This window comes from Empidonax traillii, unplaced genomic scaffold (assembly GCF_003031625.1).
Source record: "Empidonax traillii isolate 1590-97213 ecotype Southwest subspecies unplaced genomic scaffold, ASM303162v1 scaffold1132:size609636, whole genome shotgun sequence".
NCBI classification, from domain to species: Eukaryota; Metazoa; Chordata; class Aves; order Passeriformes; family Tyrannidae; genus Empidonax; species Empidonax traillii.
The window spans coordinates 243,534-261,937 of NW_020956325.1; the positions used below are offsets into that span (position 1 = coordinate 243,534).

The following is an 18,404-nucleotide window of genomic DNA, read 5'->3' on the forward strand; positions in this document are numbered from 1 at the left end:
TTTTTTTCTTGCAAAAGTCCATTAAAGGATTGAAAACTCTTAGTTTCAGTGACTCCAAAAATCGTTTTACCGGTGGCACATGATTGTCCTAGAGAACAGGCGGGATAAACAATATTTTAAAACACAGTTAGAGAAACCGATATCTCCTTCAATCACAAAGAGCTAAATAGTTTTCATTTACAATATATATGTTCATGTAAAATGAAAAAAAAAAAAGAAAAAAACCCTTAAATGCGATGAGTTAAACTCTAAATATTATGTACACACCAATGTACAACTCTGAATAAATTAATACCAATTTGCATATTCTGGGATCCTTATAGCTTATTTACACAAATTACCATTTATTTCATAAATATCTGCCCAGGTACCCACGAGGCTCCCCCGCCGTGCCCACTCTGCGCGGTGGCTGCCGAGGCGGTTTGTTTTCCATCTTCTGTTCCTTATATCTTTATTTTTTTCTTCTTCTTCTTCTTCTTCTTTTTTTTTTTTTAATTATTTTTTCCTTCCCCCTCCCCTTGCACAGATGAGGGTTTGACCCCCCTCACCCGCCCGGGGTCGGGGCTGGGGATGGAGTCGGAGTGGCCCCGTCCATCAGGTGTCTCCACACGGGCTCGTTACCCCCCCTTGAGCTTCCCAGTGCCCGGAATGGGGGGAATGGGGGGTCCTGGGGGCTCCGTGGCCTCGCTGGAGTGGGGGGAGCCGCTCCCAGCCCCGCAGCTGAAGGGGCAGGCGAGCCCCACGCTGTGACCGCTCCCTCCTGGCTGGGGTGGTGGGTCCGCTTGGCCGGCGGGGGGTCCATCCCTTCGCTCCAGCACTCCGCTCCCTGTCCTCGCCCACCTCTCGCTCCACAATAAATATTTATACTGTGCTGTACAAAATACCAGTGCTTTCCACCCTGCCGGGAGGGCTCGCTGCCCGCCCTGTCGGTCACTTGGGGGATTCCCTGCCGGGTGACAGCTCCCGCTGGCTCTCCAGCCCGCTCACCAGTCTCTGGATGTTCTGCAGTTCATTGAGGGACTCCTTCAGGGAGCCCTTGGGGGAGGCGGCAGGGCGCTGGCTGCCCCCCTTGTGCAGGGGCACCTCGGGGAGGGGGCTGGATTCGCGGCTGCTGCCGGCCTTGGAGCCCTCGGAGCCGGGGTTGAGGCTGGCGGGGAGGCCGGTGGTCAGCAGGTTGGTGCTGGGCGGGATGGTGACCGGGAGCTGGTAGGGGCTGAAGCGCAGGCGGGGGCGGCTGCTGCCCAGGAAGGGGTTGCGGGACAGCGGCCCCGCGGCCGCCGCGCTGGTGGCCGGCATGGCCGAGGCGGCCGCCGCTGCCGCCGCCATGTAGGTGTAGGGGTAGGGGAAGAGTCCGCCGAAGGTGGGCATCGGGATTCCCTGTGGAGAGAGGAACAGGGGTCAGAGCTGTGCTGATGCTGGGTCAGAGCTGGGGTGATGCCCCGCTGCGTCTCCCCCCCTGCCTGCCCTCCAGCCGCCTTCCCCAAGAAAGCCGAGGCAAAGCTGGGACGCCCTAAAAACACAGTGAGGGGATATCCGTGTGGAACAGGCTGAGGGATGGGGGTCCCCATCCACCCCACACTGGCCCAGGCTGGTGACACCGAGCACAAATCCCTCTCCGAGGCCTGCCCCGTCCCCTCCCTGCGTGCTGCGTGCCCTCGTCTGTGCAGCATCACAAACCCTTAACCACATTAAAACACATTGTTAAGCAGGATCGATAAATTAGGGGAGTTCAAAGACATCTTCGTGTATTTCATCAGAGGGGATGGGAAAGGCAGCACAAGCCCAGGCATTGTGGAAGCTGTTTCAAAGCTGACAGGGAGATGGTGGGATGCTGGATGGGGACAGCCAGGTCAGGCAGGGCCACAGCTCCTGACTCTGCCCTTGCCTATGGAAGAGCCATGGCAGCTGCAAAAAAAATCAAGATTCCTCCTCAAATCACCCCTGAGGCCAACTTTCTAAATGTCTCCCACCAGGCAGCAATGTCAGGGGTGTCACCCTCTCATCCCCACGGGCTGAAGAGGGCCTGGGGGAGGCTGGGGGCACCAACAGCACTTTTCCTGCACTGGGGCCACCCTGCATGTCCCCAGCAGGGGGGTGATGCTGGTCAGGCCTGGCCTGCATCCTCCAAGTCCTCCACTCATTTAGGGTGCCTTTTGGGAAGACAGGAAGATAAGGTCCAAGGGCCTAACCAGACAGCAGGGATGGGGATGGGGATGCAGGACGGGCGTGGGGTCTTACCTGAGAGGCCAACATGTGCTGGGAGAGGTGGAAAGGGAAGGGAGTGGCCGTCCCTGCCGCACCGGGGGCGGACGAGAGGGCTCCATTCTCCAGGCTGCCCCCACCGGTCACCGAGGCCAGCAAGTGTCCCATGCCCATGGCAGAGAAGGCGCCGGGGGCCATGGCGAACTGTCCCGGGTGGATGAAGAGGGGCTGCCCCGCGCCCAGCGGGCTGAAGAACTGCTGCCCGTGGAGGCCGGAGAGCGCCAGGCTCTGCAGGTGCCCGGCGCTGAGGTGCGGGGGGCTGTCCGTGTGCACCATCAGCGGGGCGAAGGCCTCCTTGCCCAGCCCGCCGCCCTCCGTGTCCTTCTTGCCCGGCTCCGTCTCTTTCCTCCGTCCCTCCACCTTGTCCTTCTCCAGGCCCCGCGTGCCAAACAGGCCCTCGCCGGGACCCTCCCGGGGGGAAGCGCCATCCTTGACCTTCTCCGGGCTGTGCCTCTCCTTGCCCCGCTCCTCCAGGCACCGGGGGCTGCCGCGGGGCGTCGCGTCCTCCCCGCTGGGGCTGGCGGCTGCCACCGGCCGCTCCTCGGGCACCTTCTCCACCTCCGCGTCGCTGTCGGCCCCCGGCTTCTCCTCTGCAAGGGGATGGAGGGGCAGAGGGTCAGAGCAGAAGCACCCAGGGGAGGCGAGGAGTGGGTCACTCGCAAGAGCCCTGGTGTCAGGGAGAGGTTGCGGCAGCGAAGCTGCGACCTATTGATGAGCGAAACTCATTTCGGGGGCAGAAACCGGCCCTCGTGCTACGGCCGCTCTGGGGAAAAGGGGATTAACAACAGCAGTCCTGTTGCTCTGCCAAACAGGAAAAACATGTTTGATGGAGAACCAAAATCTATTACAGCATCACCCTCGTTAGCTGCAAACTCCGAGCTGGGGGATGAGGAGAGCGGGCGCTGGACAGCGCGGGAGGAAATGGTCCTCTACAGATTTAATTACGTGGAGCTGATCAACTGCGCGCCGTGGATTTATTCCAAATGTGCAGGTTGAGGCAGGTTAAAGAGGCAGTTCTAAGGCAGGGAGTATGGCACAGGCGCTCCTAAAAGGGGTTTTAATTTAAAAAACCCCATTGAGCTCTCAGAGGAGGAAGGGGGACGCGAGGGGCTGGCGAGGGGAGCTGAACCCCTGCCCGGCTCCGCTAAACGAAAAAAGCCTTTTGGTGCGGGTGAGGTGAAGCTCTGCAGGCTGGGGCGAATATTCGGGGAAGCCTTTGAAAATAGAGAGGGGTGTAATAAACCCTCCCTCCAGCTCGGGGGGGGAGGGGGGGGTGGCAATTTTGATGAAGGCTTGCAGGGAATCGGGCTGGTGGAAAGTTTAAAGAGCAGATTGATAGTGCGGCAAGACAAAACCCAGCGTCGAGGAACTGCTACGTGGAGCTGCTGGTTTATTTTCGTTTACCAGCTTGCAGCCCTGGAGTTGCAACATTTTTTTCTCCTTTCAAATGAATTAATTCTTTTTTTTCCCCCTCTTTTTTCTATTTTCTTTTTTTTTTTTTAAGGGAGTGTGAGCTTCCCATGGAAGGCAGGGCACACACCAGTGAGTAGCCAGGCTAATATGGAGAGCGCATGGTCTGCCTTACCATTTCTCCTTGTATAACATAACTACAAGATATAAGCTGTATAGAAAAGTAATATATGTTCAAAATAAAATATATAAAGAGAAAAAACGTTGCAGTGCCATTTGTGTTTGCTCGGTTCTTGTCTTTTCCTCCTCGCGCATCCCCATCTTTTTTTTCCTAGGTGTTTTGCCTCACTGACCCCTCACGTAGCAGCCCGAGAGAGTAGAACCCCTATGTTTGGGGGCGTTTGGGGACTCCTCCGTTACCTCTGCCGCTGCCCTTGAGGCGCAGGGGGCTGGGGAGGGCACCCACGGGCGAGTGGAGGGCGTCGCGCACGGCCGAGGGCTCGCAGGAGGAGGCGTCCGACTCCCCGCCGTCGCGATCGGGCTTGCAGGGCTCCTCGTACATCCGCAGGGACGGCAGCGAGAGCTGCTTCCTACAGGCGAGAGGCAGCGTTGGGCACTGCCCGTCCCCCCGCGGGCACGAAGCCGGGGGGGGACGGGCGCGCCCCTTACCTCTTCTCCCGCCGGCCATTGCCCGTGTCCCGAAAGCCCTTGGCGAAGGGGTTGTTATCGATTTTCAGCTGGGTGATCTGCGGAGGGGGAGAAGGACAGAGGAGGTGGCGTGAAGCCCTGGTCACCACCCCCCCACCCGGCCCCGCCGCCGTCGGGGAGCGTGGGGTGCTCGGCGCAGGCTGCGGAACGCGCCGCGGCCCCGCGTTAACACACCGCATGCTTTATTAAAAATGATGCTGAGGTTTGGGCTTGAATTATTAATAGCGTCTTAATGATAGGAAGTTATTTTTCACGGCCCCCCGGAGGGAAGATGGCGACTGAGCTGCGCGGCGCTGGTTAAAAGCTATTCTTATCCCTTCCCCGCCACGGGCTGCTGGGGCCGGCGACATCAGGGCGCTCAATAATGCATGGCTCTGAAACACGGCCCCGAGAGGGGCTCTGGAAAAGGCCCGGCTGCCCGGCCCCGCCGCGACCCCCGGCCCGCGAATCCCCCGGCCCGAGCATCCCCCGCCCGACGGGGCCCACGGCCGGCGGCCGCCCCGCGCAGCTTGCGGCGGGCGAGCAGACAAAGTGCTCTTTAATCGATTGTGACTCTTCGCCATAAACTTTACGAGGGAAACAAGCCCACCAGGACCCTCAGACAGAGCTGTCAATTAGCATCAGCAGCCAGGGGTGGAGGTGGGGGGTCAGCTTTTGGGTTAAAACACACACACATCCACACAACTCTTGGAGGGGGACGGCAGAGGTTCTCTGCTCCCCACCGAGTTCTCCTGGCTCTGGTTGATCACAGGGTGACACTTGCTAAATCACGAAAGCAACTAAAATTAGCTTATCTGGCTCTACTTTTTGGCTCCTCCAGAGGCCAGGGCACCTTCTGGGTGAGGCTGCCCAGGCCTACTGCTGCTCTCCACAGCCGGGGCCTGCAGCAAAGACTCCCAAGGCCCAGAAAGATGCAACTAACCCCATGAGGAAATTATTAATAGTAATAATTGAAATACTGATAATGACATTGGTGTTAGTATTAAAAATAGCGATGATAATAGGAGTAGTATGAGGATGCATCCTGCTCTGAGGGCTTGGGGTTTAACCTTTCTCCCATTACTGCTTTATGGCCACTCTGCCCCAAAATATCCTCAGCACACACATGTACGTAAATACACCCTAATAAAGGGGTAAGGGTTGAGCCAGGGGTGAGAGCAGGGGTAGGGACAGGGCAGGGGCTGCCCAGCCGTACCTTGTCGTTCTGGTAGGCAGTGACGGCGATGAAGTCGGTCTCGGGGAACACGTAGGTGCGGAAGGTGCTGTAGGGCAGCTTGAGGATGTCGTTGGCCCGGACTATGTGGAACCTGGGCTGGTACTTGTGCATGGAGTTCAGGATGGTCTGGATGGGCGAGAGAGCAGAGCCCGCGGCCTGCCATCAGCCCCACAATCCGCGGGACACGCTCGTCCAGATCCCTCCCTAAAAAAATTTTCCCTTTTCTCCCCGAAAACAACCGAAAAAAAAAAATTAATAATAACCCCCGCAAATTCGCCATGAGGAAGGAAAGCCGGCGGATGCCAAAGAGGGAGATTTCGTGGGTTTTTGTTGATGCCGTTGCAGGATCTGCTCTCAAAGGAGGTCAGGCAACGCAGGCACAGCAGCATCTTTGCGGGTGTTAAGCATGGCAATAAAGCAGCAAAAGGGATCTCCCTGTTTTATTACAACCTTGTGAACGCGAGGCGACTATTCGACACGTTTCTCGCCGCTTTTCATATTTCCGTCCTTGGAAAACAAAAGTTACTCTCCCTCACCACCACCACAAAAAAAAAAAAAAATGTTAAAAGGTTCTGGGTTAGTGTCGGGGGCGGCAGGAGCCGCTGCCAGCCCCAGCCAACGCCTGGGACCTGAAAGGAGCATTTCACCACGAACCATGGCAAATTTATGTCTCGGAGCAACGCTGCAGAAGGAACAGACATTTTTTTTTCCCCCTCAGCCAGGTGTCTAAAAGCCTCGCCAGCATTCAGAGCCGTTCTCTACCCGCTCGTTTTATTTTTTTTTTTTCAGTTTGGTTTGTAGGATTTTTTAAAATTTATTTTATTTTTTTAAACCCGAATTCCCCACAATTTGGCTGGGGATTTTCGGAAGGGCCTGAACCCCCCAGTCCGAGCGGCGCCCCTGGGGCGGCTCCAACCCCCTGCCCCTCGCTGCCTGTTTTCCTGCCCGATAGCGTTTAAATAATTCCCCAACCTGCTGTGGTCGGACTGAAATGCAGAATTCACCGCCCGGAATTGGTAGGGGAACGGCGAAAGCTTGAGTAATTATTGTCAAAGAACGTCGGCCAAATGGCTAAATAATTATCACTTCATTTCGGTTTAGAAGGTAATAAAGAAAATCCCCTCTTTTTTTTTTTTCTTTTTTTTTTTTCTTTTTTTTTGGTAACCCAAGCAATAATCACCTGCTGATGAACTATCGGATCGCTGTTATATTGATATAATCTAGACGGGATTTATCATGAAAATGGTGCAAAAAGTCTCATTCAGGCGTGCAAATCTGCATTTCTTTAAAAAAAAAAATAATCATCCCTCTCTGACCAGATGGGCACTGGCTAAACCCTCATCTCCCAGATTTAACACAGTCCGGATTTTGGACAACGACAGACACCAGAAATCTTTAATTGAAGGAGGCGAACCGTTAAAAACGCTGAATCAAACTAGTTTTTAACCAGTACAAAAAAACCTCGTATTTTTTAGACTCCTTCTCTATCGATTTACCTTGCTGGCTATAAATAACCTCGCAATCTATTATTTAACAAAGACGCTCTTTCCTGCCTAAAGAGAAAAAATAAAAAGACAGGAGGAAAAAAAAATAAAAAGGAAAATGGAAAAAAATAAAAAGAGGAGGGGGGAAAAAACCAAAAAGAGAGAGGAAAGTTCTCCGGGAGGTGCGGAGCTGCTCTGCCCTCCCCACCTGAGCGGGGTCCCGCAGCTCCTCCGGCTCCCCGCTAATTGCTGTATCACCAACGCTGCACGATGAACTTTCCCTTTATTGCCCTAAATGCATGACCAGAGGCTGCAGAGCCTACAGAGCTGGTGGGGCGCTGGGATTTCCCCCTCCGAGCATTCCCGCAGGACCGCGCTCCCCTCGCGTTCTGACCCTGCTTTCTGCGGGTCTCTGCAAACGGCCAACACGCTCCCCTTTCTTTCTTTCCTTTCTCTCTCTTTTCCCTCACTTTGTTTATTTTGGTTGGTGGTTTTCTTGGCTGTATTTTTTTTTTTATTGTTTGTTTGTTTGTCCTGTTTTACCTCCTTTAGGTGGTGCAGATACGATCAATAGAGGATTAAATAAGGGCTCGCAGATGCAGCTGGTGTGGAGCCGAGGCTGCCAACGGCTCCAGCCCCGCTCCCGGCCGCGGGAACCCAGCGCAGGTGCCGCCGCCTCCGCTCCCCCTGCCCGGCCCGGTTCGGCCCGGCCCGCACCCACAGCCCCTGGTGGGCCGCGGCCCCACCGCCCCGTCGGGGCTGCTCTTTCTGCAACCCCCGCACGGTCTCGGCCCCGCACACGCACCACCCCAAGCCCCTGTCCCCGCAGAGCCTCGAGGGCCGGGAAGAAGCGGCAGGACAGGCCTTTGAGGTCGCGGATGTGGGAGCCAAGCGAATCCCGAGGCTGCCCCCAACACAACCCCCCCTTTTCCCGCGGGGAAGGGGAGATGCCCCTCGCTGCCGGGCAGGAGTAGGGGCTGGGGAGGCTGCGGGACAGCCAGGCCACCGCAAGGCCCAGCCAGGCCCCGCCGCCCAGCCCGACCCGGCTGGAGGAGCCCTTAAAAGCCCCGCCGTTCCCCTCGGGCCGGGCAGCAAGGGCACCGGGCAACCCCCTTGCCTGCCCGGGGGGCCACACTCTGCCCCGCAGCCGCACTTACAAAGCCGTGCTTGTCCGAGATGTTGTTGGTGAGCTTGAGCTTGTGAAAGGCAACAGGTTTGGCCATCCACTGCTCCCCCGTGGCCGGGCTGTCGGGGTGGATGTACATGCGCTTGGGCATCTCCGGGTCGGCCTTGCCGGCCACCATCCAGCGGGAGTTGTGGAACTTGTACCGGCAATCGTCGGCCGCCACTATATCCATCAGCAAAATGTACTTGGCCTTCTTGTCCAGGCCGCTCACCCGCACCTTGAACGGGGGGAACATCCTCCTGCGGAGAGACCCAGAGCGGTACAGGGCTGTGCCCGCCCGCCACCGACCCCCGACGGCCCCGGCCCCGCCGAGCCCCCCGCACCGCCCGGCCCCGGATGCCGCTTCCAAACCACCATCTTCTAGTTTAGTTTGCTGAGCATTCCCAGACTTCCTCACGTCCCACCGCTTCTCATCCCGCTCTGCAGCTCGCAGAAAGCAGGGAAAAGCTCAAAAATCCCATTATGGGAAATAAGGGGCGAAAACACATCCTAGTTATACCCCGTTTCTCTGCCCTGAGCCGACCCTCTCGCCCGGCACCCCGGCAGCCCCGCCGCTGCCTCCCCCGGGCCCGGGGCCACGGACAGGGCCGGGGACGACCCCGGACGCGGGGAAAGTTTGGCAGAAGGGAAGGAAGCGGAGGGAAGCGGCGTTAACAACGGGAGAGGCGGATTTCGGGCGCTCAATTAACGGGCACGAATTTAATTTGGGATCGCGCTCCGAAAAGTAGTACCTGGGGGGGGGGGGGGGGGGTGGCGAGAAAGCTCGGAGAAGGCGTGGGGGGGAAACACCTCCGAAAAACTCCAGAGATCGAAAGTCCCCGCGCTGATTCTCGGGGGCGGATGGGAAGCGGGATGGAGAGAGGGGCGAGTGCGCTGCGCGGCCGCGCAGGTGCGGGGCGGGCTGTGGGGGCTGCGCGGGGCCGTGTGGGGCCGGCTCTTACCTCCCAGACTTGGTGATCACCATCTCGGTACCCAGCTTGTGGAACTGGTCCCAGAGCTCTTTGGCTTCCAGCGTTACTTTGGGGTCGTCCTCGACCTCCTCCTCGGGCTCCAGGCTCTTGAGCGAGCGCAGATGGGCGGCTTGGTGGTGGTGTCCCAGGGCCGAGACGTGCAGCCCGGCCTCGGCCGCCCCGGCCAGTCCCGGGTCCGGCATGGGCTTCGCCAGCGCCGCCGGAGGCAGAGCCAGAGCCGGGAAAAAGGACGGCTGGGCGGCTGCGAGGAAAGCGGACATGGGGAAGTCAGCCGGCCGGGGTGCGTGGAAGGGGTGGTAAGCCATGGCAGTCCCTGGGAAGGCTGGATCTCTCATCGGTGCATCCACAAATCCAGGAGAAAAAGAGGGATTCCCTTTACAAAAAAATGCGCTTGTGTGTATTTGTGGTTTTGTTTTTTTTTTTAATTTTTTCCCCCTCTCCTGCCCAGCGAACTCGCTTGAGTCTCTGGAAGAGGAAGAAAAATCAACGGCACACACACACGCTTAAAAAAAAAAAGCATACAAAAAAAAAAGGCGAAAATCAGCGGAACTAGATTCGGGAAAAAAAAAAAAAAAGAAAAAAAAAGAAGAAGAAAGAAAAAACAAAAAAATAGCGAGGCAGTTCCCGGCTCCTGGGACTCCCAGTCTGCGGAGGGGAGACAGTAGGTCCTTATTTTTTGTTGTTGTTGTTGCAGCGAGGGAGAGCGAGCGAGGGAACGAGCCCTCCCAGGAAAGTCCTTCCCGACACTAAAATAGAAACAAAAGCCGGGCTGGGGCTGCGCGGGGCTGCGCGGGGCGCGGCGGGGCAGGGGCGGCCGCGCTGCCCTCACACCCCCGCGGGCCCGGGCTGAGCCCCGGCGGGGCCGGCCCGGCTCCGCGCTCCGCGCTCGGCGCTGGGGCTCGGGCTGCTCATGGCCAAAGGAGCCGAGTGGGAACGGTGAGATCTTGTCCTGATCTCTGTAAAACTGTGACTATCTCACATGTCCTTCCTGCTCTGATCCGCCCGCTAATGAGCCAAGCCCCCTTGATTGCTGATTTTACGCGTTTCAGACCAATTGTGGATCTGCATAGGCGGGGTTTTGACAGCTCCGGCCAAGCTCCGGGCGCGGGGGGGCGGGGGGCGCGGAGGGAGGGAGGAAGGGAAGAAGAGGGAAAAAAAAAAAAAAAGGGGGAGGAAAAAAAAAAAAGAAGAAGGTGTCGGAAGCATCGGCAGTAAGAAAACATGTCAACAGAATAAAATATTAACCAATGACAGAGAAAAGTGCTCGAAATCCCACCCCCGGCTCCTTTCCGCATACCGGGTCAGCCCCGGCTGCGCCGCCGGTGCGGGGCCAGCGCGGAGCCACCTCGGCGGAGAGGGGAGCGGAGCCACGGGGGCGGGGGGCGGCGGCAGAGGCCCCCGCCGGTCTCCGCGGGGGCGGCGGGGCCGGGGAGGGGTGGGGGGGGAGCGGCCGGGCGAACCCGGCAGCGGCCGCTTTGCAACAGATCCTGGAGAGCGGATCGCGGTGGGGCGCGCCCCGCCCGCCGCTCCGCGCACGGCCGCGCAGCGCCGACGGGGCGGCCGCCGGGAGCGCGGCCCTGCGGAGAGCTGCGGGCGGCGGCGAGGCCCCGAGCGGCCACCTCCAGCGCGGGTGAGTCGCTCCCAGCCGTCGCCCCCCGCCCTGCCGGCAGCCGCCCGGACCGCGGTGGTGGTGGGGGGGGTCCCGCCCGCAGCTCCGCGCCCACGGCGGAAGCGCGGACCCCGCCGTCGGGACGCGTCGGCTGCTCGGCCGGGGGCCGGCGCGGCTGTGCCCGGCCGGAGGGGCTGTTTACCCGGGTGGGGGGAGGCAGATAAGGAGGAGGGGGGACACTCCGGGGCTGTTTGCTGAGGGATTAGGGCCGGTCCCGCCGCGCCGGGGCCCGGGGGGGGGGGGGGGGGGCGGCGGGCGCGGTGGGTGTCCCCTCGGAGAGGCCGGTTTGGAGATCTGCGCTGATTAACTGAGGGCCGCGGTGGCTGAAGAGGGCCCTGGCGCCAGGCGGCTGAGCCCTCACAATAAAGACCCGTCTCTTGTCACTTCATATTTACCCCCAAATCTTCAAAAAGCGCCCTGCCATCCTTCCAAGGCTCCTGCCCCCGCCGCCTGCGCTGCGGCCAGGCGGGACGGGGGGGGGTGACCGTCGGCCCACTCCTCTGTCCCCCGGCCTGGCCCCCCCCTCCGCCCCCGGCCCTCCCGCTCCACGGGATGCGCAGCGAGGAGCGGCCGCAGCAGCTCGGAGCCCTCGTGGCCGCGCGTCGCTGCTCCCCGCGCGGGGTGGGACGCAGGGACCTCCCGATGCCCCCTTCCCATCCCGACTTCTCCTTATCCCTCTGTCCCCGTTCATTCTGCCGATAGAGACCCCCGCCCGCTGTCCCCGGCGCCACGCGGAGCCCCGGCCCCGGGTTGTTCTCCGGGCCGATCACCACCTGCCCGCGTCCCGCAGCAGGTTCACCTCTGCCCGCACCGCGCCCGGCCCCGCATCGCTCCCGGCCCCGCACCGCGCGTCCCCCCCCGGGACTGCCCTGGGCAGCGGAGCGGGGAGGGGGGTCCCGCTGACCATTGAACGGGCAGCGGGGACTGAAATTTAGACCCAATTTGGACTTTGCTTCCTTGCCGCCACGGAAAACTGCTGACGGCAGCTTTGGCAAAAGTGGGGCTTGCTTGGTTTTTTTTGTTGGTTTTTTTTTGTTTTTTTTTTTTTCCCCAAATTCTCGCCTCACAAAGTAAAAGCGGAGCCTTTCATTGCCCCGAGGCGAATCCCCTCAGGCCGGGGCGGTTCTCCCACGGACACCCCGCCTGCTGTTCCTCTGGGCCTGGACACAGCCGCGTCCCCTCGAAGAAAGGTCGCCTCCCCTCGGGGCCACCCCCCGCCCTGCTGTAACACCACAACCGGCCTCATCTGAGGAATAAAACCGGTCCAGAGCAGCCTCGTCTCCCCGACCTTCCGTAGGGGCGCCCCATAAGGGGACTGCGGGGGTGGAGGGGTAACGGGGACCACGGTATCCACTGCGGGCACGGACACGACTCAGGAGCCCGCACCCATGGACGGGACAGGCCGTGCATCGCCCCGTTGGTGACCGAGCACCGGGCACGGAGAGAGGAGCCGACAGCATCGGCTAACGCCCCGAGGGCAGCTGTGCCCCGGGGAAGAGAGCTGTCCCCGCGCAGCCCCCTTCCAGGAAGGGTTTTCCAACCTACAGCGCTTGGGGCCACCGTGCCCGGCTCCCGGGAGCCGCCCCGGCCTCCTGCGGGCCCGGCACCACACCGGCGAGCGGTCCCCAGGCCGGGCGGATGGAGGCCGCGCAGCCTCGCGAATTTGTCCCGGAGATCCGTCCTGGGGATCTGTCCCGGTCCAGCCCGGGGAAACTGTCCCATCGGGCCGCCTCCGCGCCCCACCCGCCCCGCAGCGCGGCCCCGCTCGCTCTTCCCCTTTCATCTCTGCCCATCTCCACTCATCATCCCTTTTCTATTTTTAGCCGGTAGACTTAGGCCTTGGCGCCAGGCCGTTTAAGACCTGTCAAAGTCCTTCATATTTCCCTCATGTCACATGGACCTTTCGCTCCCTTCCCCGCGCCATGCGAGGGCCGTAATTTGGATCTGTGAGCTGGTGAGCAAATGCAATTTGCTCTTCTCCATCGCTGTGTTGTCTCCGTGACCCCAGCCAGCAGGACGGCTGGTGTCCTGTCCGGGGCACTTACACAAATTGCGGGTGATTGATGAAAAATAACAATTCTCACAAGCAGCCGGGCCTCCGCCTTCCCCTCCTCCCGGCTCCACCGGGCTGTGGCTGCCCCGCGCTCCGGGGAGCGCTCCCCCCCAACGGGGTGCACCAGCCGCGGCCGGGGAAGGGGCTCCAGGCGAACGGGTTTTCTGTCGGGTCCCCCCCGATTCCCAGCACTGATGCCACGGCAAGAGGACACCCTGGGGAGGATGGCCCAGCTTCTCGCACCTTCCCAAGTAGGGGAACCCGAGCGGGGGCGGAAACAGGCCGTGCCATGGAGGGAGGGGGAAGGTGCCATAGGACTGGGGTCCACGGTGCTTCCCTGGGAGAAGAGCAGACCCAGGAATGTCAGAGACCCCCAGAGCGAAGCCGCAGGTGTGGGGTGGGGAATTCCCTCCGTCCTGAAGGTATCTATCAGGCTGTCCCCCCTGCTCCGAGCTCCCCCTGCCCTCAGACTGTTTAGATTTCTTTCCAGCTTTAAAGAAAATATTTCCAGTAATCCAGATTTCTGGAAAATAACAACAGGCGGGGAGACGCAGACACAAACGCCGCTGAAGTTTATCCAGAGTTTGAACAATTTATAAACACATTTCCCAGCCTGTTTGTCAGGGCGGGCGGCGAGTGACCCCGGCCCGGCCGGGGGGGACACACGCGTCCTCCGCTCCCTCGTTACTCCGCTCTGCTGTGAGCTGGGAGCCCGCTCAACCCTCCGTCTAATTTAGTTTTAAATTATTTCGTTATTTTTCTTAAATTACGGAGCCGTCTCCCCGCACGGGGTGGAGTGACCCCCACTCCAGCCCCGCGTCCCCGGGGCTGCCCGGCTCCCCACGTCGGGGCGCGGTGCCGAGCCCGCACCCAGCCCGCTGCCTTAAAAGGAGACGGGAGCTCCAGTCCGGGTTGTCCCAGAGCGGGGGGGACCCGCCTGGAACCTGCTCTGGCACCGAGGATGGCGAGGGGAATGGGTACAGGGATGGATGGGCACGGTGGGGGATCATGTAAATCCCTCTGTTTAAAAAACTTCCATTTGAGAAAGTGTGTCACATCCCGGCGCGGGCGCGTAATCCCCGGGCTAATGGCATTATCGCCGCCTCATCGCCGTCATGGGATGGGGCTGGGGGCGAGCACACCCTGCCCGCCGCCACGCGTGACCGCAGCTCGGCTCCGAGGGGAAGAAGAGCACTGGATCCCCCGTTTTGTTGGAGCTCCCCATGTCAGGAGCCCGGGGTCGGTGTCAACCCCCCCTCCCGGGTGCCTCGGTCCCCCCTCAGAGGCTGTATTGATAACTGGGCTATCAATAATCAGGGTCCCGTTGTCCACCCGGTTCGCCTGTGTTCCGTGGCCGGCTCGTCTCTGAAACCAAAGGGCTTCAGCAAACTGTGTTATTTGATAGAATGATGCTGTTGGGCCTTCCTGCCCGCTCCCTCCGCGAGATTAACAGTGAGGATTTGGGGTCGTTCCGCTGCACAGTGCCTGGAGCAGCTGGGACGAGGCCGCCTGACTCCCACAGCCCACGATGTCCCGGGAAAAATCAGGGAAAAGTAACAAGAATGGTGGTTCTGAGAGTGGAGGGGCCGGGAGTGAAAGGGAAAAAAATCACGAAGGGCTCTGCAATCGGTGCAACCTCCACTGAGGCAAAACCCCCTTCTGGGCAGGGATAACTCCCTTCTGTAAAGGGATAACAAAATCCCTGAGGGCAGGGGATGTCCCAGGCTGGGTCCTGACCCATGATTTAGTTTTATTTTTCAAACTGTGCCTGGTGGTTGCAGTCCCCACTGGTTGCCCCTGGAAGGGGGAAAAGTGCAGGGCAGCCCCCAGCTTCATGAGGGTCACTCAGCCCTCCTGGTCCCCAGTCCCTTTGCATCCCCAGAAACCCTTTTCTCCCTCCAGGAGTTTGGCAGAAGTTACAGGATCAAAGGAGGGGCGAGTGAGCCGGCCCTGGGTGGGCAGCGCTGATGGGGTCTCACATCTCGGCCTGTCTTCTTCAGACAGGATCAGGGAACACGTCTGGAATCACATCTAAAGCAGGATCTGACGCCGCTGTTCCCCCGTCACGTGAGTTGTGGTTTTGGTCTAGGTTTGACTTTTAGGATTGCAGAAAAATCACCATCTTGTGTTTGCAGAAGAGGGCATTTCACTGCCGAGAGAATAAAAACAGTTAGAATAAATCAGGAGCTGGTCCTGGGCAGGAATAACACTTTTCATTGCACCTGTCCCTTTCCTGGGTGTTTCACCATGAACAAATCTGGTGTGTACCAGCACTGCGTGGAAGGGCCAACGCTCATCATCTTCATCCACATTTCCTCCAAAACACAGCGCTCCTCCGAGCCCTTTTCTGCCGGAGGCACGGAGAGGTGGAGCAGGGATCTGAAGGCAGGACAGGCTCTTCCCATCTTTCAAGTCCTGAAACCAGTCTGCAAACAAACTGCTGTGGGGCAATGCCCCATCACAGCCCTGGATCCATCACCGTTCCTGGGCACCTCTGCATTGCACTGAATTGTCTCATTGCCCAGCTTTTTCCTCGCTTCTCTGTAGGTCCTGGGCTCTTGTGCTGATCGTCCTGGGAGTTTTGGGGTCTTGGCATGGGCACACAGTGAGTTTGCCGAGACCTGCCACCCTCAAGCCTCTCTTCTCCCAGCTCCCCGCCTGCATGAGCTCTGCAGTGCCGGCAGATTGCTCTCCAGGCGCGTTTTCCATGGATACCTCAACAGAGGCAGCGCCAAATAACAAGTAAATAACAGCCCCCGACGCCGGGCTGCCGGCACAAAGCAAGCAATTGCCCTTCACGCAGGTCACTAATCTCTTGACACATGGTCTTTGAGACCTGGGCCACGGGGAGGGAGCCTGAAAGGGAAGAAAAGATAGTGGGGACAATGGCAGGGCCGCCGGCTGGCTAATAACCCTTCTCCCAGCTTTGTCTGGGTACACTCAGCGCGACGCTGGGATCAATTCATCTCCGCAGAGAAAAACACACTCCTGCCCCCGCCGTGGTGCCCGTGAGGGTCCCGACAACACCGGGCTAAGTGCAGGGCTCGAGATGCTGCAGGTATTAATAGCCCCCATTTTGTAGCCAGCAGTAATTCCCTCCTGTGTTTTCCCCTCCACGCTGAAAACAAACCCTTCACTTGATCCGTTTGTCCTCTCCAGTTGCCATCTGTCTTCCATCCTTCAAATCTCACCTTAAAAACAGTGCCTCTTGAGCAAATCCTCCCCGCCGTCCCCGCGTGCCGTCTCGCCCAGCGCGGGCCTGACACTACAAGCGCTCATTGAAGTGGAGGGGATTTGAGAGCGCACAGGACACGGCGGGATTAAGGCCACAGATTGTGCTCCCCGGGCCGTGCTGTGCCGGCGCAGCAAAGCCTGGCCCGGCGGCCCTGCCTGCCTGGGGGCTCTGCTCCCTCCCCTCGGCTGCTCCTTCGCACTGGGGAGGTGGCCAGTGCTCGGGCATTGCCATCCCTCTGACCTCCAGGTGCTGGTGGGATGCAGAGAAACACCTGAGCTGCCCTCCCTGCGTGTCTCCAGGTCCTTTCCTATGCAGACGGCAGCAGGAGAGGTCACCCCCCTCCATGCCCTGGCCAGGAGGCACAGGGGGTTTCACGTGGGGGGACTGCTGTTTGCACAGATGTGGCAGGTGCTGTCTCACCTCCTGGCATCCCATCCCACCCTGTCCCGTCCCGTCTTGCCCCGCACCACCCAGGGGCAGCATCTGCGGGGCGGCCCCGGCCAAGCCGTGAATCACAGCGCACATCAAAGCACCGGCAGCGAGGGCCTCGGAGAGGACAGTGCCTGTGCAGATGTTCAGCAGCAGCTTTTATCAATTACAGACAGCAGCAGAATTTACCAGAAAACCCAGGGAAGGGAAGAGAAGGAGCCCTGGCCAGTGGAGGGGCTGCAGCAGAGCCCACGCATCCCTCGCAGCTCCAAGGGATGGGTCATTCCAGCACATCACCCCTGCCCTCCAGTTTAGCGCCAGCACATCACCCCACGTGCCCTTCCAGCCCTCGCTCTGGTGGGGGTCACCTGCTGCCACCAAAATCTTGGCCTCCTTCAGGAAAACCCCACCTTGCTGGGGTTCACGGGCATAAAGGAGAGACCAGACATGACCACTTCTGATCCAAACCTCTGGAGCCAGTGAGATTCCTCCTGGAAAATAAACCCACACGATATCAAGGTCAGTCATGTGACCCGTGGCAGTGTGACACTCGGTGTTTTTTGGCTGAGCCTGGCAAGGATAGCCCTGAGCCTGCCTAGCTCCCACAGACACTGTGGACTGTCGGGAGTCTCATGGTCCGGTCAGTCACCCGGCTAGGACAATGGCATCACTCCCACATGACAGCTGGACTTTCCCCTTTCGACAGCAAAAAGGGCAAAATTCAGTGTACCTTGAGAGGTGGCTGCAACACGGACCCCCTCGTGTGGGAGGAGAGGCAGCGGGACGTGTCCGTCCCTCCCGCAGAGGGGGGCACGGAACGGGTGTGAGGTGGGGTGGGAGGCAGGGTACAGGGCTGCAGGTGCTGTCCCTGGTTTTCTGCTTGAATGAAGCTGCTGGTCTGGACCTTCAGCCCACAGCAGACCCTTGGCAAAGTCCTCTCCCCAGGCTGTTCAGGCTGTGGTTTCCACCTGGGTTGTCAGGTACGGCTCCTCCTAGGGGATGGTGCCAGGCTGGGGAGCTGGCCCAGAGAGTCCTCCTCGCTGGGGGATGCAGAGACACGGTGCTCCCTCCAAATCACCCCAAGATGGTCCCCATCCCTCTGCTCCTGAGGTGGATTTAAGTGAAAACACTCCTGGTTCTTTCCCCATCCTGCTCCCTACGGCCCCACGAGCTGGCACTTGTCACCTCCCCAGAGAAGGGGCTGGGTGGGAGTGGGATTGGTGCCGAGCTGCCACACGGGCCACAGCACCCGCCTTTTATTAATGTCCTGTAATAATATTGTAAATACTCACTGGGCAGTAATTACACCCTATAAAAGGAGCAGCAGCCTGTGGTGTGAGCCAGGACCGGTTCACGACACTCGCTTTAAAGAGACGTTTCATGTCTCGTTTATAGATTAGATTTTAACCTGACAACCTTTTAACATTGTATTAAATTAGAAATTAACTTCGTATGACTGCTCACCGTATAATTGACCCAGCGATAGGCTGAGTGCTACAGAATATTTCAGATACCTTTCAGACGGCCAAGTTCCCAAGAAAATTCAGAGTCTCCTCCTTGATCTAGACCAGGGCTTTGCTATTAATTAGTATTTATGATCAGGTGGCAGGAATGCCTCCCGAGGAGGGAGGGCTGCCAGGGAGCAGCATCTCTGCTGCGCCGTGCCCATCCCCGAGGGGAAGGAGACAGAGGGGACAGGGAGGGCTGCAAGCCCCTGACCCTGCTGTCAGTATTTTAGTGTAATTTCCTGCAGCAGAAATTCCCAAGAAAGGCAAAAATTC

The 18,404-nt window shown here is 59.3% G+C and overlaps 1 protein-coding gene across 1 annotated transcript; it reads right to left on the reverse strand.

Annotated features, from left to right (window-relative positions):
* Positions 1–10,025, reverse strand: TBX2 (T-box 2). Its single transcript, XM_027905226.1, has 7 exons — positions 9,208–10,025; positions 8,238–8,505; positions 5,576–5,722; positions 4,342–4,418; positions 4,093–4,262; positions 2,239–2,852; positions 1–1,377 (listed from the first exon to the last, which is right to left on the reverse strand). The coding sequence occupies exons 1-7, from the start codon at positions 9,570–9,572 to the stop codon at positions 931–933; spliced, it is 2,088 nt and encodes a 695-aa protein (XP_027761027.1). The 5' UTR covers positions 9,573–10,025; the 3' UTR covers positions 1–930.
* Between the last annotated feature and the right edge of the window lie 8,379 nt (positions 10,026–18,404).

Excerpts from the sequence above, each read along its gene's own strand:
- TBX2 (XM_027905226.1), bottom strand. The coding sequence starts at position 9,572 with ATGAGAGATCCAGCCTTCCCAGGGACTGCCATGGCTTACCACCCCTTC. Across the intron at positions 5,723-8,237 it reads TCTCGGACAAGCACGGCTTT|ACCATCCTGAACTCCATGCA; the intron begins GTAAGTGCGGCT and ends TCGCCCATCCAG. Across the intron at positions 4,263-4,341 it reads AATGGCCGGCGGGAGAAGAG|GAAGCAGCTCTCGCTGCCGT; the intron begins GTAAGGGGCGCG and ends TCTCGCCTGTAG.